General features: G+C 38.1%; 3 protein-coding genes across 4 annotated transcripts in view; 2 read left to right on the plus strand and 1 right to left on the minus strand.

Moving 5' to 3' along the window:
* Positions 1-6,802, minus strand: part of phf21b (PHD finger protein 21B) — a 39,051-nt gene extending 32,249 nt beyond the window's left edge. The window contains exon 1 of the mRNA XM_055231856.1: positions 6,490-6,802. Coding sequence (XP_055087831.1) covers positions 6,490-6,543 — 54 coding nt within the window. The 5' untranslated portion in view covers positions 6,544-6,802. The remainder of the gene's footprint in view (positions 1-6,489) is intronic.
* Positions 6,803-10,354: 3,552 nt separating this feature from the next.
* nup50 (nucleoporin 50) lies at positions 10,355-14,064 on the plus strand. Of its 2 annotated transcripts, none has more exons than XM_033990379.2 (8): positions 10,355-10,507; positions 11,026-11,096; positions 11,292-11,375; positions 11,505-11,703; positions 11,854-12,468; positions 12,587-12,671; positions 12,756-12,874; positions 13,176-14,064. In XM_033990379.2, exons 2-8 carry the CDS (start codon positions 11,028-11,030, stop codon positions 13,373-13,375), a joined length of 1,371 nt encoding a protein of 456 aa, XP_033846270.1. In that variant the 5' UTR covers positions 10,355-10,507; positions 11,026-11,027; the 3' UTR covers positions 13,376-14,064. The 2 variants fall into 2 exon arrangements, with proteins under 2 accessions (XP_033846270.1, XP_055087714.1); XM_055231739.1 differs by having other exon boundaries at positions 10,362-10,507; positions 11,292-11,386; positions 11,522-11,703.
* Positions 14,065-14,402: 338 nt separating this feature from the next.
* Positions 14,403-26,505, plus strand: xpot (exportin, tRNA (nuclear export receptor for tRNAs)). Its single transcript, XM_033990376.2, has 24 exons — positions 14,403-14,548; positions 15,790-15,943; positions 16,768-16,850; positions 16,923-16,979; positions 18,383-18,452; positions 18,813-19,031; positions 19,526-19,710; positions 19,787-19,955; positions 20,962-21,198; positions 21,410-21,452; positions 21,531-21,714; positions 22,009-22,153; positions 22,238-22,357; positions 22,421-22,515; positions 22,597-22,666; positions 22,758-22,996; positions 23,069-23,354; positions 23,433-23,622; positions 23,853-23,969; positions 24,048-24,163; positions 24,232-24,279; positions 24,353-24,424; positions 24,519-24,575; positions 24,662-26,505. The coding sequence occupies exons 2-24, from the start codon at positions 15,857-15,859 to the stop codon at positions 24,686-24,688; spliced, it is 2,916 nt and encodes a 971-aa protein (XP_033846267.1). The 5' UTR covers positions 14,403-14,548; positions 15,790-15,856; the 3' UTR covers positions 24,689-26,505.
* The last annotated feature ends 4 nt before the right edge of the window (positions 26,506-26,509 follow it).

Raw genomic sequence — 26,509 nt, forward strand, 5'->3', positions numbered from 1 at the left:
CAAATGTTGAATGAACCTTGCTAGTGTTAACTTAGGTTCATCTTGAATTGTACTTTATTTAAAATGTCAAAAATGCCATTTCACCATTACTGGTAATGTCACCAGATTCACTATAATTATGCTTTCAAGTAGAAAGACAAAAAACATACAGTTGTTCAAGGGGAACTGAATAATTAGCTTAAGTGCAATAATTGTAGAGTTAGTGAATAAATACTGGCAGAAACAAAAATATATAAGTTACATTGCCAGTTGTTGTTTCTGTCAGTGAACAGGTTAAGGTGCTCTATCATCAGTTTCCTATAAGATGGATGAGGTATCCTGTGACTCTACTATGTACATACACAGGTGACGTTGGTGTCATGGTAACAGCGAGAAGGAACTATCTAAAAGCAGTGACGATAGTTGTGACTTGTTGCAGTCGTGCATTCAGGTCAGGTCTGTCTGCTGACAGTGCACTGTGGCATTGTGGGACAGTAGCCACTGACCACAGCCCTGGACAGCAACTGAACTCCAATAGGAAATGCTTATCAAGTCAAAGTCGATATAGTCACCTTTGAGACAGTGTGCTGTTCAACTCAGGATATGATTTTGAGTATAATTTGAAGTATTACTGACAGATAGACTGTGTTATGTATGAAAGGACATACACATTGTAGCCTCTGTGTCACTGGATTTCTCTAGTCTCATCCCTCTCTTCACAAAGACATTCTTCATGTTGTCAGTCAGCAGGACGGCAGCAGCAGTGCAGTACGAGCCCTGAATATGAACTATATGAATGGCTTATTCACAGCCTCTGTCACACTCACTTTTCAATTAGGACAGTTTAAATCCTGAAGCCAGAATGTGTTGACCCAGAGATGCACTTGGGAGATGTAGATAAAGTCAGGCGGAGGATTATAATGTGACAATAAGCTCTTATTTACAGCCAGCAAGTCATTTGAATGTAAAAATGGTTTGCTAAAAAGGATTTAGTGACATTGGCAATCTGTAACTGAAATATAGTCAGGAACTCAAATGCAAAAGCAGTAACTTTCTTTAGATAACTTCTCTATCGTAAGACTTTATATGTTAGAAACAATAAATGCAAGAGAATACATAATGAGACTGACTTCTGCTGAAAACATCACCTTGACAAAGTGCACTTGTGCGGCCTCAAAAGAAAAGCATGTCAATTACTCTAGCACTTGCCCTCCAACAGAGAACAACAGACTCTAAAACCATCTCAAAATAATCTACTTGCAATTTTAGTTATTAATACAATTTCCACACATCATCCAGACGCTATGTAACTCACTCCCAGAATATATGTGCATTTCTGTGTAGACTGCTGCTTTTTGTCTTGCTGTATTTGGGGTATTGTGTGAATCCTGTACTGAAGAAAGAGTAAGAAAAGTGCTGATGTGGCCACGCTGAGGCCACTGGACCAAAGAGGCTACAGTGAGTGAATCCATGTAACTGTCTCTCTGCTTCTGCCGAGGCTCTCAGCACCCTGTGCCCATCAGCAACACACATAAGAGAACACTGCCACTCATCTCCTGCACACCAATCCAGACAGGGATCCAAACCAAATGACTTGTACGACTGAAACAAGTTCAGCAACTAATCCCAACTAACTGATTATTGAGATTATTGTAACTAATTTAGAAATGTAGTAACTGTTATCTTCATGCTCCAAAACATGACATGTGCTGAGGCTTTAGGACAAAAATAATGATACAGAAAACATGTACAATTTTTTTTGATAGTTAACCAGTTCGGTGCATAAATATACCCAGGATTGCCTCAAGTGGCGTCACTTTAGCTTTTGGGTCAAATTTATTAAAAATCTCATAATTACAAAGGCATTCACAATTTAAACAACTAACTGATTCATTGAAAGAATAATTAGTAGATTCATAGATTAGTAAAATAATTGTTTGGTTCAGTCCTTGTCACTACACCTCAGTGCAGAACCATTTTCTTCAGAACTTGAAATAAAAACGCAAGTTAAAGTTTGGGTGAAAATAACTTTACACACACATAACAGCACAACTTTTCATCAAGCCAAATATTTTTGCCCCTAATATAAGCGCAGTTGTTTGGACAGACAAACTTGAGTTATTTGGCATTCCAGTCCAGTGCTCTTTCTTTGGCTGCAGAATCAGACTCCTCTTATGTTCACTGTGAATCCTGAGAGAAATAACAACACAGTTTAATCAGAGTGAGGATTGTGTGTCTGTGCAACACAAGCACCTGCTGCAGACTGTTTGGACCAGGACAACTTCACTATGAGGACTTTAGTTTGTCCTAAAGGGACTCCATAGCAGCTCAACTCACTCCTTCATGCACACATCATTTCACATGGTCCAGGCATGGCAAGAAATTTTCCAAAAACAAAATCAATTTGCCATTCATAGTTTTGATCACATTCAGGGAAAGTTGTGTCTATTGCAAAGGCTTGTTCATACAAATAAAACTCACAGCAATACAAATAGTCTCTGTTAAATTAACTAAACTATACATAAAAAATACAGCACATTAAGGCAGAGATTTGGCTGAACCTCAAAAAAAAAAAAAGATTTCAAATAAAATCATCACAGAAACAGTTGGCAAATAAATTAATACCCAGATACTAACTGATACTGAAATGGATATCACTCATTTTAGCAAGTGCCCAAACAGAACAACAATCACATACACAGGATGACTTTGGACCTTTCCTGCATAGGTTTAGTCTTGTGTATAAGTACTAGTATAAGATCACATTGTAATATGAAATAAACTACTGTTGTTTCATTTTTAACATGTTTTTATATTAGCATTTATTTTTGTTAAATTTAACACTAATCACAGCTCACTTCTAAAATTTGGGTTTTAGTTTATAACAAAACAATATAAATAATTAAATATTTGTTTAAAGAGCGGAATATTTCTTATGATAACTGTAAGCCCCAGGAGCGATGGGGTCCTGTTGTATAAGATCACAAGTTAGTCCCTCAGAATGTCCTAAACGTGGGCTGCTTTAATCAGCGCAGCAGGAGTGTGTAATGAGCCGCTCTGGGATTAGAGAATTTGGTGAGACTTGCTGCTGGGAAAGCTCTGCTCCACGGCCCCTGTACCTTCACTAGCAGCAGTCTACAAAACTTAAAATAATGAAAATCTCTCTAGAGTTGGTCAGTTGGTAAACAGGAAACAGAAAAAATTAAAAAAAATGTACACTACTATTAAAATGGCACCTGTTTTACAATACCAATAGGCCTACTTTTTTCTGATAACAGCTGCTTTAGATGTTATCTAGAGGCATAAAACTGAAAGGTAATTTTCATAGCCAAAGACATTTTAATAGCATATTTGTGCTGGGAGTGTATCAAAAGATACTGCTTTCATTATTATGAGGGTACATTAAAACATAATTAAAAGCTCAAAACAGTCAATTACTTTTGTTTATTTGACCTCTAAATATAGTAGACCACTATCCCAACTATTATTTGAGCTGTTACAAATGTTCTCTTACATGTCCTTACTGTATAAGGGCTTTTTTCATTCTGTTGACTAATAATAGGCTGAAGGCTTCTAGCTCAGTGCATTACAACACACGCACACGCGCACGCACGCACGCACACACACACACACCCACACACACACACACACACACACACACCCCCACACACACACACACACACACACACACAGATCCCTACACATACAACATACTGTACAAGATAACGCTACACTGATGCTACTTTAATGACAAGAAGTATACAGTCCCAATGCATTACTGTACTACTGTACTGTATCACAGTTATTTACGTGATACAGTAAACTACAAATGGCAGTTTTACTAATCATGCTCTTATTGAAATGGTAAAACTATGATTTCAGATACTGTTGAAATGCTTTTGCCTGAGAAAAGGGAACAAAAAACAAGAAACCATGATGCAACAGTGAGCAAGTTGAGCAAAAAAGACTCCAATTAGTAAAATCATAGCTTTCAAGGGCTGATCAGGGAGGGTGATTTCAATAATATATTGCAAGACGGTGACAAAAATGAACAGAAAAAAAATGGCCAAACATATTCCAGGTATCGGGTGTTACAGATGTGCATCTAGTGATTTTCTAACCATTCTTGATTTCCATTTCCATCCATCAGTTAAAGACAGCGGCCTGTGCTCCTGCTCTTACAATCAGTCTGCTATTAATCCTTCTCTACTCACAGAGACAAATTAAACTCCTAAGTTAAGTACTGCCTTAAACGCACACCCCATCTGTAAAGCATTTATCCATATTTTCTCTCTGGCAGTAAAACTTATCCATTCTTGTCAGCCTCAGGCCTGCTCAGTCTGTGACCATCAAATGACCTCCAGCTATCTCTTGCTGGAAGAAATGTTCACATATTCAATCAAACCAATAATGTTTTGTAATATGCAAACGATCACTCTTTTACAGCTTATTATGGGGATTACTGAAATGTTTACTCAATTTATTTCTACTTTGAATCAGCATATCTTTACAAGTTCACTGAATTCAAATAATTCTGTTCTTGTGTTTGAATTAATTTACATGAAAAGGGTTGCTATACATGCTGTGTAATGCATGGGTCACAATCAGCTGCTGAACAGAAACAAATCTGTGGTGATTAAAAACATTGCCATGCAGTGCTGACTGGGCTTTCTAGCTCTCTCTTTCCTGGACTCCCCTCCCCCTCCAACCAAAAACAGCATCAAAGCAATCAAAATGGTAATGTTAGGCATGAATGGGGCCCATCCCCCCTCCTTCTCCTCCTCCGGTATGAAACTCTGTAGACTTTTCCCTCTCCATGTTACAGGGTAGGGGAGAGGCCACCCCTTTATTCAAAATGGAAGCTTCCACTATAAAACTGAAAGAAGCAGGTTGACCAGAAACTAGGACACAAACAACTATGTAACAATTAAGAACTAACTACAGCAAGACTGAATAAAACAGATAATGTCCTATTGAATAAAATGTGTGTGTGTTTTTTTTAGCATTTCCTTTTCCCTTTTCTTTTTATTGCTGCACTACCCTGGGCTTTTTATCAACTAGCTCTACCCAAAAGAAACGGCGTTTTAATGGTTAATGCTTTTTGCAGTGTATTTGCCTATGACAATCCGACAAACACAAAGCAGCGGAGCTCGGAAGTTGAGAGCGGTGCTGTGGAGCTGGGGCGGTGGAGCTGGGGCGGTGGAGCTGAGGCGGTGGAGCTGCCGAGGAGCTGACCGAGGTCCTGAACTCCGCCGCTTCGCCTCTGTTTTCAGCAGAACAGCTCCAGACACGAGCCTCTGTTGCTTCCAAGTTAATGTAGGACACAAATGTTAAAAACGAGGTAGTAAAAAAGTGAAAGCGTGATCGTGGGCGAATCACAATCACCGACCAAATCACGTGGCCTCCAAGAAATAACGCTAGTCGACTAAGTATAAAGTAACAAAACCATCGTGAACGAGCGATGTAACACACTTAAACACACCTTGATGTCGACCATGACGCTTATTTCGACTGAAATGGTCAAATACGACTTTTAAAGTCTTGGGATAGTTAGCAAGAATGTTCCCTTTATAACCCAATCTAACGCTCCAGAAACATGTCGACCAACTCAAAATGGACGCTAAAAATGTTCAACATTACACAACTTTCAGAGCCTAGGACAGAGAGAAAACGGAGTTGGGAGCAAAGCTTTAAGAGCAACACGTCAAATACAAGGAATATGCGTCTCCTGTACCGAGTGAAATCTCTGATACGACAGTAGATAGAGTGGCTGAGATAGAGTTGTTTTTGACAGAAATAAGCATCTGCTTGAGCCTCCATCAATCTTCAAAAGCACAAGCAATGAAATGTCATCATGAAATGTCAGTTTAACACCACGAAGAAACTTACCAGGCCAAAAGAATGTAAAGTAACCCTGTGCAACTATTACCGCAAAATGAGCCTGAATGTGATATTTTAAAAGACACAAATAGAGAGGCTGAGGCTGAGCCAAAGAGGAGAGATTTCAGCTGATAAAGTTTCTCGCATACTCCCCAATTCAGTGGCCCGATGTTTGAAGCCTCGATGTAGGATAACAATCAAGAAAGGTGTAAGATTACTTCATTTGTTCAACTAGTAACACGATGCAGGAGTATACGGAGGTTAGAAAAGTGCATCAAGTTATAAGACTACGAAAGGCACGAACAAAGCGACGATATTAAAGCACAACGACTCAACGTTTCTAGCGCCTCATAAATATTCAGGTCGCGTCCCGATCGCTACACAGCCCCACCGCATCCTTCTGCCAAATATTGTTGCTCGAGAAAAGAGCAGCAATAATTAGACCAAGTACAGTGAAAAGTACACTTGATGAGACTTGGAGGGGGCGTCGTGTCACCGACAGACATTGTAAGCGGCATGTCGCATAGTTATTCAGTCGGAGTGTTAACCTTTCATCCCGTCAGATATCCCCAACTGCTCTCACTTGCTCACAACACCAATAAGGATAGAATAACACGATGTTTCATTTACCTGATGACACTGGATTTCTACTTTCAACGCCTCCTGTAGGCCCTGTAGTTCCATGTTCCGGATACAAAATCACTTTTCTCCCACTTTCGATGCGGTCGTAACAAAGTTTGAGTGAATTGAAGATTTTTAAAGCGACAATAACAATTGAAAGAAGAACTACTCCGACTGCAAGGCAAGTTCTCGCTTCTTTTACAAGCTAGGACGCATCACACACTTTCCGCCCGTCTCAAAAAGTGATCCAAACACAGCAAACAGATCTCGGCTCCAATGCGTATTCCTTCTTAATTACGTCTGAAAGCAGAGAAGTCCACTAGAAAAGTAGGTTAGCTTCTAATTTCATCATTTTAAGTTGAAAAACGGGAACTATATTTTGTCTGAGTGCGCGGCTTGATTTCACTTTGCCTGGAGAAAAGTAGCGCTTTGGCTGTCAATGGTAATTCTTAAGATCCCGGATGGAGCCCAGAGCTCTGAGTGTGCATGCGCAAAGAGACGGCCACAACTTAAAAAGTATCTAACGCTGTACAATGGATAAGAATTACGTGATAGATCTGTCATTGCATTTGGATCACACTGTGCATCATCATGTAAAATATATATATATATTTAACACAATACAGCTGTCACAAAACATTGTTGACAAAATAGGGCTTAGTCCACAGTTAATTACTCTACTTTGGGTTTATAAAGTTTTCATAGACGTATTATAAGGAGAGTAAGTTAGTTTTTACACTTTTATAATTATTGTTTTCTATGTAGCCACTTGTGTTTATTGTTCAATAAATTGCTAGATGGTGTCCAATATCATAATACATTCATACCAAATGAATAAACAAACAGACTGACAAAGCATAGCCTACATTGGTTATAATATTATTTATTTTAGCATTGACAGCAAAGAACCCTGACTAGTGACAGTGACAGTCATTCTCACTAAAGCTCTCCTCCCCCCCTTTGACAGCTTGACCCCCTGATAGCCCCCCCTTCGTGCACTGCCTACCTCTGTCCCCCCAGAGTCATTGTTATTGGACAGTCTTAACAGAGGGACAAGGGGACACAGCAATGTAGACCTATGAGGAGTAGAACAAGAGATGACGTAACTGAGTGACAGAAATAAAAGCCAATGCACAGAAGAAATAGACTCGTGAGGGAGGGGTTTTACGCAGCAGTATGTGATCTGAGAGTTGATGTGATAAAACAGTGCTGTGAATTTGAAAACAATGGCTAAAACCAGGCAACTATACTTTGTTCTTAATTCATATGACTGTAATAAAACTGTATATACAAATCGATTGCCATTTTCATTGCTAAACTTACAATACCATGCAGTGCCACCAAAGTAGCACCATGGACAGAGACAAAAGGAACCTTTTCTTGAAACTTTATGATACATCGTAACAAGTCACCATCAACAGATTGAAACCTGTGAACTAAGCCAAAAACCCTAAAAATAAAGTTACAGATGGGGGACAGCTTGCACCGCTGACAGAAAGTAGTCCCCCGCTCACCCACCCTCCTCTTTCTCTGCCTCTCTTTGCTCAGTGCCTGCCTGCTCCAACCCTCCCCCACACCAACCGGGTCTGCTACATCAGCTGCTACTTTTCATTTCACGGCTCAACGGTGAAACTCCTGAAGTCTTCTCTGTGGTGGCTTTTGGGTTCAAGCTGCTGAGTTTTTAAGCTGCACTTGTCCTAAATACACACATGTCAGATTTGTGCTCATACTACCTTTTTGATTATATTATGAAAAAATAGCCTTCAAGTTAATGGCTCAAAAACATCCCTAACTGTAACGTCATTGCTCTTTTTTTAAATTTTATTAATTGGTAACATTTGCTTATAAAGTTATGTTTGTTGCCTACTTTTAAATTATGAAATATCATTGCCATTTATGCAAATAATAACAGCCTAAAGAGAGAATTTTATTTTCAAATATCACAAATATAAAAATGAAGATGTTATCTAATGGAGAAACAAGGCCCTATCATACAGTGCTTTGTTCGCTGTGTGTTGTTGAGATCTTAATATCAGCCTAGGACTACATCAGTGATGCTGTGAGTTGGTCCTAAAAATGGAAACCAAGCATGTACTGCTGATGAAAAGATAGGATTTTCATATAATTCATAGTCCAGATTGGCAGTGACTTGGTTTCACTCATGTCCCTTATTTTTTCAAAAAAGTGTAAAACTAACCACTACCAGTCAATTTTGTACTTTGGGCCTCTTATTTCTCGCTATACTAATTGCTATTCACACGGCCTATCAATTAATTCATGTTAATTATAGCCCTATTTGTAAAAGCTTAATTGACATGTTGGCTGAGCCAGCAATTAGAGTAAATGTGCATGAAATTTCACATGCATCACTGAAAAGAGCACAAGTATAGTTTAAGGAAATGAAAAGATATATATATATATATATATATATATATATATATATATATATATATATATATATATATATATATATATATATATATATATATATATATATATAGTATTAAGAAAAAAATAAATAAATAAAAATAGATAAAACAATAATTATTATAGGGTGGGTGATACGCCAAAAAATTCATATTATGATTTTCCTGGAACCAGGCCACAATTTCAATTTAGCCTTTACGAGGTAAATAAAGTAAGTAGTATTTCTTCTACTTTGCTTCTCTGTGATTGCTTAAATCCACCTGTCACTCACTCAGAGTATGATGAAGGCTAAACAATAGAAGGAGTGGGGCACATAGGGCAGGATTTATAGTTTATTTGATGCATGCGAGTTGCCAAGTCCAAGAAGTGTGTGTTCTGGAACTCAGGCAAGGATGTGAGAATGAAACAAACATTTTTAAAACACAATCATGCTCTGTTGTCTGTTGTCTGAAAGTTCTATGTCAAAGTGGGCAGAAAGTAAAATGACGCAGAAACGCTTTTGCGTGCAATGCATGTTAAAATACAAATTGTTTTGAGGCATTTTGAGGATTTTAACAATGCATTGTCCAATTCATAGATTAGCACGAGGTTAAAAACTGCTACATTGATAAAATGCTGTGGTGCTGTATTCTCTTGTAGTGTCAAGAAAGGCTAACCTGTATAAATTAACCAATAAAGACAGACAGTATTCTGAGCTCCTAAAGATGCATTTTAACCAGATAAGATAGTTATGTATTATTTTAACTGTTGCTTCTTCACTGACAAATCATACCATATTTCTTTTGACAGCTGGTCAAGGGTCTCCTGTGGCCACTAAAGCCCACAGCTTGCTCCCTACTTTCTCGAGCACCTGTTTCTGTTTGGCAGTGCCAATTGGGATTCTGAAAGCTTGAGGAAAAGCCATGTAGCAGCCAATATTTTTATGACCAGAAATATCAAAATAACCTCATTTGCTACCTAATGACTAAAGTTATAAAAATAACTTCATTAAATAGGTTACATAGAGATGGAATCAAATGTTTAAATTAATCTTGGCTATATAACAAGACTACTGCAGGTCTAATCTTGAGCTAAACAAACCAAGTCTAAAAGTTAACTACTACTACTAACTACTTTCATTCGTAACAATACATTTTTCAAAGGAGAACAAAGAAGTGGATAAAATGGCAAACCCACAAACTGTTGTCCAGTTGTCCAAGTAACTACCTCCTGAAGAAGCTGACGCACCAGTTTGAGAAACATTGATCTAAGGGAAAAAAATGAAAGACTCTCAATAATACAATCAACTTGGTTAACAAACTTACTGTAAAAGAATGAGCACACGCGAACACATACTGCTGCTTACCCACCTGCCTAGGTGGATACAACAGGGGCAAACGGACTACAAACATGGACGTGCGACTACAACTCCCAAACCATAATTTTGTTTCGCGCATGCTCAGTGGACAGGCCGCGTAAACACATGCGGATATGCCGCGATGTAAAATGGCGGTGTGAAAGATACGAACAGTTATCTAAATACAGAGGATTTACCTCAGAGAGTCTTACTTCGCGTGAAGTAATATTTCTCAGATTACTGAAGTAAACCATTTATGAAAAGGTATGTGATCTTTGGGTCGATTTAAAGTTTAAATGTTTTACCTCATGTTCGCGTTCACCATAGGCTTTAGGAGCTAGCAGCGAAACAGGCTAACGTGAATCGGCTCAAATGTGCATAGCCGCGAGTGTAAATCAATGCTAGCACATATTTAAATATTTAATATTTGCGTTTGTGGTAATGTTACGTAGATTTTCCCGTTACTCAACCATATCAATTGGCTAACGTTATAAATTCAGACGTGATAAATGAGTTTAATCTATGCTGTTATTCATCGTAAATTAAACCTATAGCTCTGTTTTCAGTGGGAGACATTTCTGTTTGCTGTTGCGTTGCACTTTGTGCTCACTACCTTTTAAACCACATCATATTTCTTTAACTTGCCAAGATAAGAGGTGACGACAGGTGTCCACATGACAATCATTGACGTTATATCGATGGGAACAATTTCCTCAAATGCCTATTGTTTCTGCCAGTCTAATGCGAAATCAAAGTAAAACGTTGTTATGACAACATTGTAGGTATGGCCAAGAGGATTGCAGACAAAGAGCTAACTGACCGAAACTGGGATCAGGAAGAAGAGGGAGAAGAGGTTAGTAATTGAAAAAAAAAAAAACACTCCCTCCTGTAATTTTTGAAACGCATTATATGTATTAGTCTATTGCATGAATCATGTGGCATTAATATTTTCATTTGATAAGAGCGCACAATGATCTCAGGCCTTTGTTATTTAACTTGTTGTAGCTACTTATCGAAAAATTTTAAACTTGCCTGTTTTATTTTCTAGGCTGGGACGTTTTCTATGGCAAGTGATGATGTTTTAAAGAATCGTCCTATTAAAAAGGCCAAGCGTAGAAATCTTGGATCAGAGGTAAGTATTGCCTTTTATATGTTTAAGTCTTATCATCCAGAGTTGTAGACATAAAATTGTTGGTCTTACTATTAATTTGTGTTCCCCAAATGGAACATTCAACTGATTTATGAATATGTTTTTTGGTAGGCTGATGGTGGTGGAACCTTCAAAGGTTTTAAGGGATTCTCTCTGACGCCATCCACAACAAGCGCAGGGCCAACTTCAGCATCTTTTTCAGGTTTTGGCAATGGTGGCAGTTTCAAAGGTTTTGGAGGTTTGAGCAATGGAAATGGTGTCCCTTCTTTTGGAACTTTCACAGCACCTCCCACATCCACAAGTGCAACGGGTACGAGTTTAGCAATATGTAGATAAATACACTATATGTGCTTTATCAGTGCTAATCTGTAGAAGGGAAGGTGTTAACATTTTGTGAAATTAAACTAAGGGAGCAGAATTGGTTGCAAAATTGCACTGACATCCCTCTTTTTGTGTTCAGCATTCAACGGCTCCGCCTCCTCTAGCGTCAGTGCTGACATCACTACAAAACAGACCAATGGCGCTTCCCTGAGCCCAGCTCAAAGCGCAGGCTCCAGCAGCAGCACCAGTTATAAGGAGTACAGTCGGCAACTGACTGCACTTAACTGCTCCGTGCGGGACTGGATCACCAAGCATGTCAATGACAACCCATTGTGTGATCTGAACCCCATCTTCCGGGATTATGAACGACACCTGACCAGCATTGAGAAGAAATATGGGGCTGGAGCATCTGATGTCAGCTCTGGGGAGAAGCCAGCAGTCCCAGCAAATACAGCTCCTCCTCCTGCTGCTTCCTTCAGTTCTTGCAGCAGCAGTCCAACTCCAGCTTTGTTCTCATTTGGGAAAGGGCCTGATGAGTCGACTCAAAACAAAACCACCACATCAGTACCCGCCGGTGTTTCTTTTAACTTTGGCCAGAAGGTGGACAGTACAGTTTTAAGCTCATTTGGACCAAAGTCCACAGCTCCAAGTTTTTCTTTCTCTTCTGGCAATGCTTCAACTCAGAGCCCCCTCTTTGGAGCAGCAAGCTCCCAGTCCTTTGCAGCACCTAAAAGTGAAAACACACCACAAACAGGTATGTGTTTTTACTTGCCCGAACCTAATAATTGTAGTTGCAGGCAGAGATATGAACTTGTTTGTCAAGTTGTTTATTTTACACATGAATTAATCAAGATGTTAATTCTGTCCCATAGATGAAAATGGAGATGAGGAAACCGAAGATCCGCCCAAACCTGAAATCAAGGAAGTAAAAGAGGAAGATGCTTTTTATTCCAAGAAGTATGTCACACTATTCGTGAGAGGACATTACATTATATAATGCTTCTAATTAGTGCATTGACGACAGTGTTTTTGTAACTTTAGGTGTAAAATGTTTTACAAAAAGGATACTGAATTTAAGGAAAAAGGAGTGGGAACTTTGCACTTGAAACAAAGTGGAGAAGACAAAACTCAAATGATAATTCGAGCAGACACCAATCTGGGTAGGTTTTTTTGTTTTTACATTGTTAGGACTCTTGTAAACATGTTTACAAACCTTGCATGTTTTATTTTAACCACAATGGTGTGATTTCTAATCATTTTAGATTTTTTTTTTTTTTTTAATTAAGGAGCAAGTTTGATGATTGTATGTGAGAATAGCTCCATCTGGTGGTGGTACCACCTTTCTGCATCTTAGACTAGTTAATGATCAAACCTGTGAAACCGTATTTATTGGTTTATTTTTAAATTATGTTGTGAACATAATTTTTATCACGATATGCTGTGTATCATTTTTTTTCACAGGAAACATCCTACTGAACATCATTCTACAGTCATCCTTACCATGTTCCAGGGTCGGCAAGAACAATGTTATGCTTGTGTGTGTTCCCAATCCAACCATTGATGACAAAAACCCAAATACTCCTATCCCACTTCTCATACGTGTCAAGACAGAGGAAGACGCCAATGAGCTCCTTAAAATTTTGGAGGAGAAAAAAGGCTAAAACTTTCTCAATCACTTTTTAGTACATCTCACCCCCTTTGCCCATATCCTCCACTAGTTAAACCCCGCCGGTCTCACATTATTGACCATACCACAGTCGTTTTTTTATAATACATGCTTATTTGAACTGAACTCATCTCCAGTAATTTGATGGTTATACTGTGAAATATGTTTTTGATACATCACATATTCTCAAGTAGGCTCTGATATTCACAGCTACATTCCACTTGCTGCTGTTTTATTAGAAAGTGTATCTTTTTTTGCTTCTTGTATTAATTTTACTTTTTTGGAGGAAGAGGTATCTTGAGAGTAAGTGTATATCCATACAAATTATTGTACAGTGTTGCAGATTTTGACTTTTGGAGAAGTCTCCAAGTAATAGGCCGTTCAATTTGGTTTTACAAATTAAACACTTGCAGTGACAGTAAATTTTATAATGACAGAGGATTTAGTTTAGTTTCTTTTGGAGTGTCTTTTGAATGTTTTTGCTCTGGGAACTATTTATTGCAACAGGTTTTTGTTTGTTTCTCAGCGATTGAACCCTGGATGTATGTTTCCCCATTTAGCTTCTTAAATTTATGTGGAAGCCAACATTTTTATGTAAACATGCAATCTGCTTTTCCAAGTGTCCTTTGTGTGGATATCATTCTGGCCTTTAAGTAGAGGTGTGCTGTCATTGTCAAAGAACAATTGTGAAGACATTTATTGGGGAATAAAAAGGAAATATCAATCATTCTATCTATTTTTATTTCTAGTAAAAAAAATGCAATTGCATCGTGTAAATAAAAACAAGATGAAATTTGACGTAAACATTTTACACGCATTTGTTCAATCCCCTTGGTTAGCATTAGTAATATGCGTATGTTCACATCAAAACATCTAAAGATTTTGGACCACCTTTTCCTTAAGCATAAATATAGTAACTTTTTTGCCCATGTTTTCTTGAAAATAATCGATAAAACAAAGTATAGTTTATAATATAAACAAAATAACGACGTTTTAACGTACGAGCTGTGATACTACTTCCTGTGCCGGGTGTGCCCGACCCGGATGCTAAATGAATGGACACGCCGCACCGTGATTTCTGCCGTGTGCGTGAGTTAAAAAGCGATTTACCACACACTACTTCTCCATGATATAGATTAAAAACAAAGGCCCCTGATGTTTCGTTAAGGTGGGTATATAAGAACACGCGTTTTTACTGTGAGAAAGTGCTAAGCGATGGTAGAGTGTCTGGCATCGTGTGATTTTTTTTTCCTTTTTTTCTAAGCGGTGATGTGAATGAAGCAACGTAGTAAATGATGCTAGTTGTGATCCACGCGGGCTGAAAAATAAGGTTTCTTCATCAAATGTTAGCCCAATGTTATTGAGTCTTTTCTGATTGCCCTATTGCCTTATGAACTGGAAAGTATTATTTATTTTACCATGTAGAAAACTAACCTTTTAGCATGACTTAGCCGTAGCTTGCGTTAGCTTCCGATGCCTACGGCTTGTAGCGCTGAGTTGTCAACTTTTTAGGAGTAGCCTCTGTGTCATCTTTGCCCAACCGTCAGTACTGTCTACCCCATGTTTACGTTAGCAACGGACTGCTCTTCCATCAAAGGTGTTTTCGAGCATTAGTGCCATGTTGCATCTCCGGTAAGAGACGAGTCAGTCAAATGTGCAGATGCCGTCATAAGCTTTAATGTTCGCCCTCAGTAGTTCTTGCCATAGCCATAGAAGTAGACCGTGTTGACATATATACAAGTTGCTATTATGAGCCTGTTGTATGCTGTAATTCTCAGACACACAACTGCTGCTGCGTGCTGCACCACGTTGAGCCTCGAGTGGTTCTCGGTAAAACCGGTCTGAACGAGGTTTTGCGACCCTGCTACGGTCTTTGATTTCAATTAAAAGGTCATATTTGTCAGCAGAGTTCTGTATTGGTTTTTACAAACTTTCCATGTGCAATATCTCGAGTTGTGTACAATTAATCGACTGTTAATCGCGGTCGAGATTCAGTCTCTAATCGTATATGATATGATTGCTTGAGTCTTTTTTAATTCAGAGGTCTACTGCCAGTTTTGTCAGTTAATTCTGTCAGTTTAGACTTTGGAGGACGTTTTTAAATGGCAATTAATAAAAGTTTGTATTGTTGAGATTCTGGAGACTAAAGATATTGTATTTGTCAAGTTTTGATAAATCAATGGCCAGTCCTTTACGTTCTTTTTTTTAATGGAGAAAACCAAAACGTCTACTCTAAAGACTCACCTGAACCAAAAGTGTGTTTAAGTTTAAATCTAGAGCTTTTTTTTAAATGTATTTTGGATTTATTAAGGTACATATTCTACAGCAATTCGAAAAAGAGATGAGTCATTGTATTGTGATTAGCTGGACTTGATGTGCTGATCTTAACCAACTGATCTGTGTCAACAGATGAGAGAGTTTCGCCTGTCACCTGAAGAGAGGAGTGAATTTTCCACAGACCACAGCTAACACACTAATGGCCTGCCAGTCTGTCACTGTAGTCATGGACGAGCAGGCCCTCCTGGGGCTCAACCCCAATGCTGACGCCCGCTACAGGCAGAGGGTACGCATCCTTATTTACTCTCATTTCTGTGGTTTACTTGACACGGCATGATTATGGTTGTTTTCACACGTTTGTGCGCTAGTGGGACCGACTCCAGTGCACACAAGATTTGGTTCTGTTTATTTTACTTTTGGGATCGTTTATGTTCACGCACAAACACACACCGCCTGTCATTCACCCTAAACACTATGAGACATCAGCTGATCACCAAACTTATTTCTATGACAAAGCAAGTTGTGGTTTTTTCTTTCACCTGTGGCTAAATACACCATGAAAACTGTACACGCTGGTGGCGGAGGACTATTGCCTTTTTGAATGATACAGGCTTACCTGCACAGAAAGACGTAGGAGAAGACTGTTGCTGATATTACGTTGATCCAAATTGCCTCGTGAGACAAACATGTCAAACAGCAGCTTTGCAGCACCCATTCATACAAATATACATGATCTCAGCATTTTTTTTGTTTTGTTTTTTTAACCCAATTCCAAACACTTTTACTGTCACAGCGGACTACGTTGGTCAGCCCAAGGTTGGTCGCATTAACACCGCACTTGCCCCACTCCAGAGTGAGAGTGAAGCCGCTCAGAGACATCCTGTTTCAAGCACTCTGAGACTGGCCGTTTACTGTGGTCCAGAGAGCAACTGGACCTCTCTTGGAGCAAATGCTCTTTTATGTCTATCTAACTAGAGGCAGTGTGAAAACGATCTTAGCCTAAACGAGTGTTAGAAAAGTTGCTCAAAATCGAATGTATATAAGCAGTATCAGAAAATGTACCGTAAATTGTATACTTTAGATACAATGTTTTGTTTCATTACATGTCAGGCAATGGCATATTTTGAGCAGCTGAAGGAGTCTCAGGATGCTTGGGAGGTGTGTGCAGAAGCCCTTGCGAAAGGAATTTATAAGTGAGTAAAGACAAACACAAATTTTTCAACATTATAGTGATGCCATAAAATATATATTTAATATTTTTTCAGTGATGACCATGTGAAGTTTTTCTGTTTTCAAGTTTTGGAACATCAAATTAAGTTCAGGTAAGTTGTTCATAATAATTAATTTCTAAGATCAAATGCAACATTAAATCGTGTCTTACGAGTTATGTCCTTTTGTTAAAGGAAAACTGAAGCTTTTTATTATTCACAACCCTTGTCAACCATGCAGACACAAAAAAACAAAACATTATTTTATGTTGACCAAAGGCAATTGATAAAGACAAATTAAAGAAAAGTATCCCTAGAGGCTGTACTCTGTAGAACCATATAATGAATTAAACAAAGTATTGACTCATTCATCCATGATTTTACTACCTCTATAATGTTTTTTGAATTGCATGTTTAGAAATTCATCCATGTTTCAGTCATCAAACATTGTGCATTTGAGGCCTAAGAGCTCAGATAATGTCTGTTTTCACATATCCTTATCTCCACCCCCCTAGCCTTACTTGCTTGCGTTTTAGACTCCTGGGCCCTGTGTCGAGAAGCAGGTTTAGTCCAAACTCAGTTTGAGTTAACTTTGTTAACCCAGAAAAGAGGTTTTCAGTTTCACAGAGGGAGTGAACTAAACCTTGAGTCTCCATGGGAACTCATTCTGTGAACCCAACCTGGTCCCAAGCAGCTTTTAGTCCTCTAACTCTGAGTTTAACAAGTGTCTGCTCCTGAAGGAGAGCTCTGATAGGTCAGTCACAGATGGACCAGGTGTACTGAATAAGGCTTGACAAGAGTTTAATTATTTGATTGATTTTTACTTTACACTTATTTTATTCAAATACTTCTTTCATATGCACTAAAGTGTGTTGAAGTGGAAATCCACATTTCTTTTATATTAAACCTGACTGCCTAAAGCATGTTCTAGTCACATGACTTCCTGTTCCTCTAAGATGTTTACCGTCGCCATGGTGAATCTTTTTCCTCTTTTCTGAGATCTATTAAGTAAGTTTTGTGTCCTCTGCTAAACTCAGTATTTACTATCGGAGTTTTCTAACTCTTCTCCAAACATGCTTTGTGAAACAGAAAACTCGGGGTTACTTTCCCCCGCCAAGGTCACGTAGCTATTGTTGGGGAAAAAAATTTGTAAAAGACATTCAAGTGCTTGCTTCAGTGAAATGCTAATGCAAAAAGGTGGGTCAGTAGCAGAGAATCAGTTCTGCCATTCTGTCATTAACTGGAATGGCGTGAAAAACTAAATGAGATTTGGGTCGACAGGACAATATTTTGACATAACATTTTTATTGCTCAATACCAGAGAACGTTTCAAGGATGTCCAATGTCAAAATTTTGATATTTTTCAGTTGTCATGAAGATCGACACATGGACAAATAAACTTTCATTCACTTGATATAATAGATAATTGACCAGCTTTATACAATCTGTTTCACCTGTAATATGCTAATTACACCCAGATCACTTAATTATGTTTCATGTTCTATTTGTTTGTTTAGGCATGCTGGTCTGAGTGCTCCTCAACAGCAGCTCATTAGGGAGTGTTTGATGAAGTGGCTCCAGTGTCAGGTACAGTGATGGTACTATTAAGAGGCTGTTTCTGTATTTCTTTACATGCTCACCTGTTTCACACAGTGCTACATATTTTCAAGCCTTGTTTTGTACGTACAGAGGCTTTGTAAAATATGAGTATCAGCAGCCTGAGAGTTACATTATTCTTTTCTAGTGTCTTATTGACCCCTCTCTGTCTTTGACTGTTGATTAATTTTATCGCCCGGTGACCCATGTACGGTGTATATGTTTATTATAAAAATGTGCATTAATGAAATCTCATTAAAAATGTAAAAAAAAAAAAAAAAAAAAAAAACATGGAAAAATAAGCTGGTATGACTGGTGGAGCTGAATATCTGTGTCTTTTCTTCTGTGCAGTTAATCATCCCTCAGCCTGAGAAATCTTTCATCAGAAACAAGGCTGCTCAAGTGCTGGCCCTCACGTTTGTCATGGAGTACCTAACTCTGTGGCCCAAATTCTTCTTTGATATTCTGTCACTTGTCGGCTCAAATCCTCACGGTGTTGACATTTACCTGCGAACACTCATGGCCATTGACGCGGAGGTGGTGGACCGTGACATCATGCACTCACCTGAGGCAAGTCTGCTGATAAACTCATTATCAGTGTATATTGTTAATGAGCATTTCCACCAGGAATGTTACAGCATCAGTATCTTTCACACTAATATTACAGTATTTATAATATTTATTGCAATATTCTGTGAAGGCTAACGGTTTTGCAGAAATTTCCCGTATGAACACATTATGTTGATCCTTATTGTCATATTCCAAAGAATTAAAATGAAAAGGTCCTTAATAAAGGTTGATCTTAGACTTAGATTTATTGAAGTTTAACTTGGCAGGAGACAACATCGCATGCTAACTTTGCATGGGCCAATCACAACATCAGAAACAAAATAAAACACTCCTGTAATAAGTTAGAAATATAAGTATACAATTGGTTGGTCTGTGTAGCTATTTCTTTCTTACTGTTCACCTTTGCTGCCTTTCTTTTTATTTACCACAAAGCTGTTAAGCTTCTGTTAAAGTACTGTGCTGAAATGATGTTGATCATAAGCCTTTTGGTTTAGGAGACGCGCCGAAATACTTTAATCAAAGACTCAATGCGTGAGCAGTGCATCCCGAGTTTAGTGGAGTCGTGGTTCCAGATTCTGCAGACGTACCAGCAGTCACACCCAGAGCTCACATGTCTGTGTCTGGAGGTGGTGGGGGCTTACGTGTCTTGGATTGACCTCAACCTCATCGCCAATGATCGGTTAGTTGTACATTAACATTACAGAGACTGGGATTAATGGGTATATTGGATGAACATAGTTCTGACTTCTGATTAGGTTTGTGAATTTGCTGCTGAGTCAAATGTCCATGGAGGAGCTCAGAGAGGAAGCATGTGACTGCTTGTTTGAAATAGTCAATAAAGGAATGGATCCTGTGGACAAAACTAAACTGGTGGAGTCTTTGTGCCAAGTATTGCAAACTGCAGGCTTCTTCAATGTGGAACAGGTAAGCCATTCATTTAAAAATATAAATTATTTTTTTATGTATTTTACAACAAAGCAGTTTTTTTGCAAATCTAGCACAAAAACAGACAATTATTTCATCCACATTTTTGTAGATTTAAGCCTGCCACACACTACAAGATTTTTCAGTCATAAATGTTTTTTAAACGTGTGAAAAAGTGCAGACCAGACATTGAATGGAAGTTGTGAGCTATGAGTCTAAAATGTTCCAAATATTGGTGCATTGCATTTCTATTTAATAACAACAGTTTTGACTTGCACTACAGTTCACAAATAAGATGCAATAGTTCAGTTAAATGCTTTTAATGCAAAGAAGGCTGGTGATGAACTACACAGGAAGTAGTCGTATTTACTGTAGTAGCAACTGCACCCCGAGCCTCCCTGTGGATTTATAGAGGGACACATGAGGAACTACTCTCACCTTTTTACTTTTTAAAGAATACTTCAAACTGTTTTGTGGCTTGGGTGTCATTATTTGCAGAGGACAAGTGTTAAGGGTTAATATAGATGCGAATGCTGCAGTTTATCTGAACAACTTTAGAATTGAATAATAAATTATTTTTGCTATTTTGTGATTATTTTTTAGTTTGTATCTTGTGCCACTGTATTCGCCACTCCGTCTGCACCTAATGCTTTGTTTTATTGGCTGCTGTAGTGGTGGTGATGTTTTGTGGTTACAATATGAAAGAGGAGCTCAGAGTCTCACTGACACAACACACATGAGGGACACAGTGGATTAAAAATCGCATATGAAATCCAAAGTCAGGGAGAAGCAAATTGGGTCCTAAATCTTACAAATTATCCTGCTGTGTGTGTGGCAGGCATTTTATTGATTCACAAGGGAAATTACCTGGACATTGTAGCTCACACATTACAATAACAAGGGCAAAAATGGAAATGGTAATGAAATTCAAAATAAGTACCAAATGGCAAGAGACAAACATTTGCAAGAGAATTTTAAAACATTCTTGTGACTTTTGTTTCACTAGGAGGAGGATGTAGACTTTCTGGCCAAGTTTTCTCGGTTGATAAACGGTATGGGGCTGAGTTTGGTGCAGAGCTGGACCAAGTTGGCAAAAGCTGGAAATGTTAAAGAGGCAGCTGACACCCTCCAGGCTCTGGAGGCCAAAGTGCCGCTGTTGCTGCAATTGTTGGTGCATGAAGATGATGATATCTCAGCAAACATAGTGGGCTTCTGCTATGACTACCTGCATGTCCTTAAACAGGTGGGCTCACCTTTTGTGTTTCATAAAATACAAGCAATGCTCACCAAATAATCTTGTTGGAGGTATAGATAAAATTTACAAAGCAGCGCTGCACATTACACACAAGTTGCAGGGTTTTTTACATTATCCTTCTTTGAATGTAAAAAAAATTAAAAGAAAATTGTCATCTTTTTTTTTTTTAATGACTCATGATTTGTGTGCATTCTTGTAGCTTCCTCAGCTGACAGATCAGCAGAAGGGAAATATTGAGGCAAGTTTTTTTTGTTTTTTTTCATTGAACACACATTCTTTACTTTCTTCAAATACATAATTAATACATGTTTTACAGGCAGTAATGCTTGCAGTTATGAAAAAGTTGACCTATGATGATGAGTACAACTTTGAGAATGAAGGTGAAGACGAGGCGATGTTTGTGGAATACCGGAAACAGCTGAAGATGCTGTTGGATCGGTTGGCTCAGGTGTCCCCCGAGCTGCTGCTGGAAGCTGTTCGTAGAGTCTTTACCAACACCATGCAGTGAGACATTTCTCCTTTTATTTGTGTATATATATATGTGTGTGTGTGTGTGTGTGTGTATATATATATATATGTATATATATATATATATATATATATGTATGTGTGTGTATATATATATGTGTGTGTGTGTGTGTGTGTGTATATATATATATATATATATATATATATATATTATTATTATTATTATTATTATTATTATTATTATTATTATTATTATTATTATTTTTTTTTTTTTTTTTTTTACTCAAATTCAAAACATGAACACATCTGTCTACTTTTTTTTATTCATAGAAATTGGCAGACCGCTCCATTTATGGAGGTTGAAGTAGCTATAAGGCTGGTGTACATGCTTGGAGAGGCACTGCCTGCATCTCATGGTGCTCATTTCTCTGGAGACACAGCAAAGACGAATGCACTTCAGGAAATGATGAGAACAGTACGTTTTTTTTAGGCTTCAATATAAAGTTTAAATAATTTAAATATTTTATGATTATCAACATTATTCTTTAATATCTTTCAGCTGGTGTCCTGTGGTGTGATCAGTTACCAGCACAGCTCAGTGGCTTTAGAGTTCTTTGAAACTGTAGTGCGATATGATAAATTCTTCATAGTGGAGCCTCAGCACATTCCGAATGTTTTGGTAAGTGAACACTGTATGGCCACTGACTTGTGTTTTCCCATTTTTAAGACTTTGTTTCCGCAGATGGCATTTCTGGACCAAAGAGGACTGAGACACAGCAGCCCTAAAGTCCGCAGCCGAGTGGCTTACCTTTTTTCCAGATTCATCAAAACTCTGCAGTAAGTCTTTACTTTAGCTTTTGTTTTATATAACATGCTTTTTAATTGATTTTAATTGTTTTATCCCTTTTTCAAAAACAGTAAACACATGAATGCCTTTATTGAGGACATTTTGACTAGGATCCAGGACCTGCTTGCACTTGCTCCACCTGTATGTCATTAGGGTCCATTTTACTGCAAGGAATTCTCAAATGTAAAATATAGGAAAAAAAATCTGAAACCCCCTTTCTTACATGATTTAGGAAAATGGTTTCCCAGCACTTTTGACAAGTGATGATCAGCTGTTTATGTTTGAGACTGCTGGCATTCTGATTGTCAATGGTGAAAGTCCTGTGGAACGAAAACAGGCTATGATGAGGAGCCTATTGACACCATTGATGGAGGCTTTTGGGTTGCTTCTTGCCAAACTGCTGCAGGAGACAGACGAGGAGAGACAGGTAGCCCTCGCAGACTGCCTGAGCCATGCTGTGGGCTTTGCAAGGTATGAATTAAGTGTATCATATCAGCAGTTCTATATTTCAGTCTTTAATGAGCATGTTGGGTTTTTTTCTAGTCGCACCAGTAAAGCATTCAGCAACAAACAGACGGTGAAGCAGTGTGGATGCACTGAGGTCTACAGAGACTGTCTCCAGACCTTTCTTCCTGCCCTGAGCTGTCCTGTACAAAGAGGAGTGCTGCGCAGCTCTGTGCGCTCCTTCCTCCATCGAATGATCATCTGCCTGGAAGAGGAGGTGCTGCCCTTTATTCCATCTGCTTCTGAACACATGCTCAAAGACTGTGAGGCAAAGGACCTACAAGAATTTATCCCACTCATCAGCCAAATCACTGCAAAGTTTAAGGTAAACCTACATGTTGTAAAACCTTCTGTCACCACAGGCTCATGTAATTACTGACCCATGTTTGTGTCACCATGACAGAGGCAGGTGTCACCCTTCCTACAGCAGATCTTCATGCCACTCGTACTTGCCATTTTCGAGGTGTTAGCCCGACCAGCTGAGGACAATGACCAAGCCGCTGCCTTGGAGAAGCAGATGCTGAGGAGAAGCTACTTCAGCTTCATTCAAACTGTAACAGGGAGTGGAATGAATGAAGTGATGGCCAATCAGGGTGCGTTACATTGACACTATACAGTGGCTAAATTGACAGAAATATATTAACTGTGAAAAATGCTAATGCATTCAGTACCAATCTATGCATGCTGAGAAATCAAACCATAGTTGTCATTTCATACAGCACATAGATTGCTGAAGCATCTGATATCAAATCTGTTTTTATAATATACACCAACTAACACGTGTTTTGTTTTTGTTTGTTTTTTTTGTTTTTTTTTTTGTTAGGTGCAGAAAACATTGAACAGGTTGTGTTCACAATCATCCAGGGCGCTGTTGACTTCCCTGACCCAATTGCTCAAAAAACTTGCTTTATTATCCTTGCCAAATTAGTGGAGCTGTGGGGTAATGAAATATTATAATGAAAGAAAAAAGTCTTTCTATGGCATTTCCTATTAAGTCATGTTCTCATTATACTCTCAGGGGGGAAAGATGGCATGGTGGGCTTCCCTGACTTTATCTACAAAAACATAGTCCCTGCTTGTTTCATGGCTCCTCTTAAACCGACCTTTGACCTCTCTGATGCACAGACAGTGCTAGTAAGTGAGCTTTGAATACTACTCAAAAAGTTGTCTCCTGTGCCTTTTTTAAAATGTTTTTTTTGTAGACGCTGTCTGAGTGTGCTGTTACCCTGAAAATGATTCATCTCAAACGGGTAAAATAAGCTAATGGTGTTTTTTCAGTGGCCGATGTATTGAACTGGTTTATTATTGTCATGTCTGTTTCAGGGACCAGAGTTTATCCAGTTCCTTCAACAGGAGTATTTGCCCTCTCTTCAAGTGTCTCCAGAAATATCACAGGTACCACTGGACTGACAAATCACTTAGTTAAAAAGTTTGTGAGGTGAATTGTTTTAGGTATTGTTTTTACACTTGCTTTTAATCCCATTCCTAGGAATTGTGTCATGTGTTGCAAGAACCAGATGTCAAAGTTTTGAAAACCTATTTGAAGGTCAGAATTGCTTTGCTCCATTTAAGTAAAAGCTTTGTTGCACTAGATGTATTTACACATTGTCTTCTGTTGTTTTATTTTAACAGGCCTTTTTTCAACAAGCCAGGCTGTAGAATATTAAGGCTCATTGTGACTAAAGGAACACTTCACATGTGTTTTTTCTTGCCACTCAACTCATAAGGATCTGCATTTAAAACACGTCACATGGTCCAGTCTGTTAGGGTGACAGAAGAACAAGAGGAGAGCACCCTCTAGTGAGACGAGCTGTCCGCCATTCAGACGTCTGAGAGAGGCTCTGGTGCAGGCAAATGTGGAAAGTGAAGTTTGTTTTGAAGATACTTGTAGAAGTAAACCTGGGAGAACACTTATCCTAACATTTTAGGATTTATCAAATATAGCTTTATTCTAGTCCAAACTTTAAGAACTACAATACAACACATTAGGGGGCTGTTGTAATGTTTGCCGCAAAAGTGGACAAAAACAAGGGCTGGAAATGTATTATTTAAAACATATCTGAGTTGTTTTTCTTTGGGAAAAAGAATTATTAATTTTAAGTTTGAAGTGAAACAAGTGCTTAAAGCTTAAATGATTTATTGGGAACATCAGAATTCCCAGTTTAAATGTTTACTAAGATACTTTGTTAATCGCCATTCAGAGTCGTTGCGTCTCAAAACTCTGTGATTAGCTTGCCTTTCCGAAATGTTAATATGAGAGTTTGGACTGATTGATTTCAAGACAACAGATGTGAAATAAAATACAATGTAAATAAGAGTAAGATGTCAGAAAATGTACATAAGGTTCCCAGGTTTATTTTTTTAATATTTTTATGGAAGCTCATTTGTGCCAGAAAATGGAAAGAAATGTTCAAATTGATATTCATAGTACAATTATCACAATCTTGGCCTTTGACTGTCAGATTTAACTAATATGTACAACGGCAAATGTATTTTACTACTTATCACTTCCCAGACTCAAATGGGCTTCCTGAAATATACAGATCTAATCTCAGTTATGATCAGATGTACAGCTCATGTAACTTGTACAGAAAGAAGAAATTAACTTCAAGAAGTTTTTTGTGACAATTCAAGATACTTCATTATGCAACTCTGCATGATATATACTGTGAAGGAGCACTCTTAACATTTAAGGCAACAAATTAATAATGGCTGCCAATTGGCAGCTGAAACGTCTTGATTTCAAAAACATTTTCCAGATGACCTTTGAAACTGTTTCAGCCACAATGCCACTATGTTGATAATTGCATTGTTCTTAATGCTAGGAAAATACACATTTTAGTGTTGTTCCCCCCGTCGCTCATTTTCAAGCTTATGCATAACTAAATTTAGTTATTGGCATCACTTTTTTCTGAAACAAACGGTTTTAAAATGGTGATCAATTAATTTAGTTTGTACTGTTTGAAGCTATTAATAATCTTAATAAAACCTGGTTTATGTTCTCCATTATTTATTCCATTAACGTTAACACAAGGTGAGCAGCAAAACTAACTTGTCAATGCCATGTGTTTGCGAGTGAAAATCAACTGCTATACCAAATGCTTTTTGACAATGTGGCTGTATTGCTCACTTCAGCTAAACGCTGTCCCTAATGACGCTTCAAATTATATGCATGCACATCTCTGTTACTGCTCTTCATGAAAACTCACTCATTTCCCAAAGTTACATATAATTACATAAAATTAATCACCACACAAAGTCAGATGTGATTGTTTTTCACTATACCATTGCGATCAATTTTTAGACTGATGGTAAGTTATAATTGGAACTGTGGTACATTTCTTTTGTTCAGTAATATTTTTGGCTAATTTGATTAGAAAAAGATAGTGCTCCCACTTTTGTTCTATTAAGATGTGTCCTTGGTCCACTTGAACTTCAAACTCCTGTTAGAACCAATAAAGTGTTTAATCATGAAATTGT

The sequence above is a fragment of the Periophthalmus magnuspinnatus genome, chromosome 23 (genome assembly GCF_009829125.3).
Source record: "Periophthalmus magnuspinnatus isolate fPerMag1 chromosome 23, fPerMag1.2.pri, whole genome shotgun sequence".
NCBI lineage: Eukaryota > Metazoa > Chordata > Actinopteri > Gobiiformes > Gobiidae > Periophthalmus > Periophthalmus magnuspinnatus.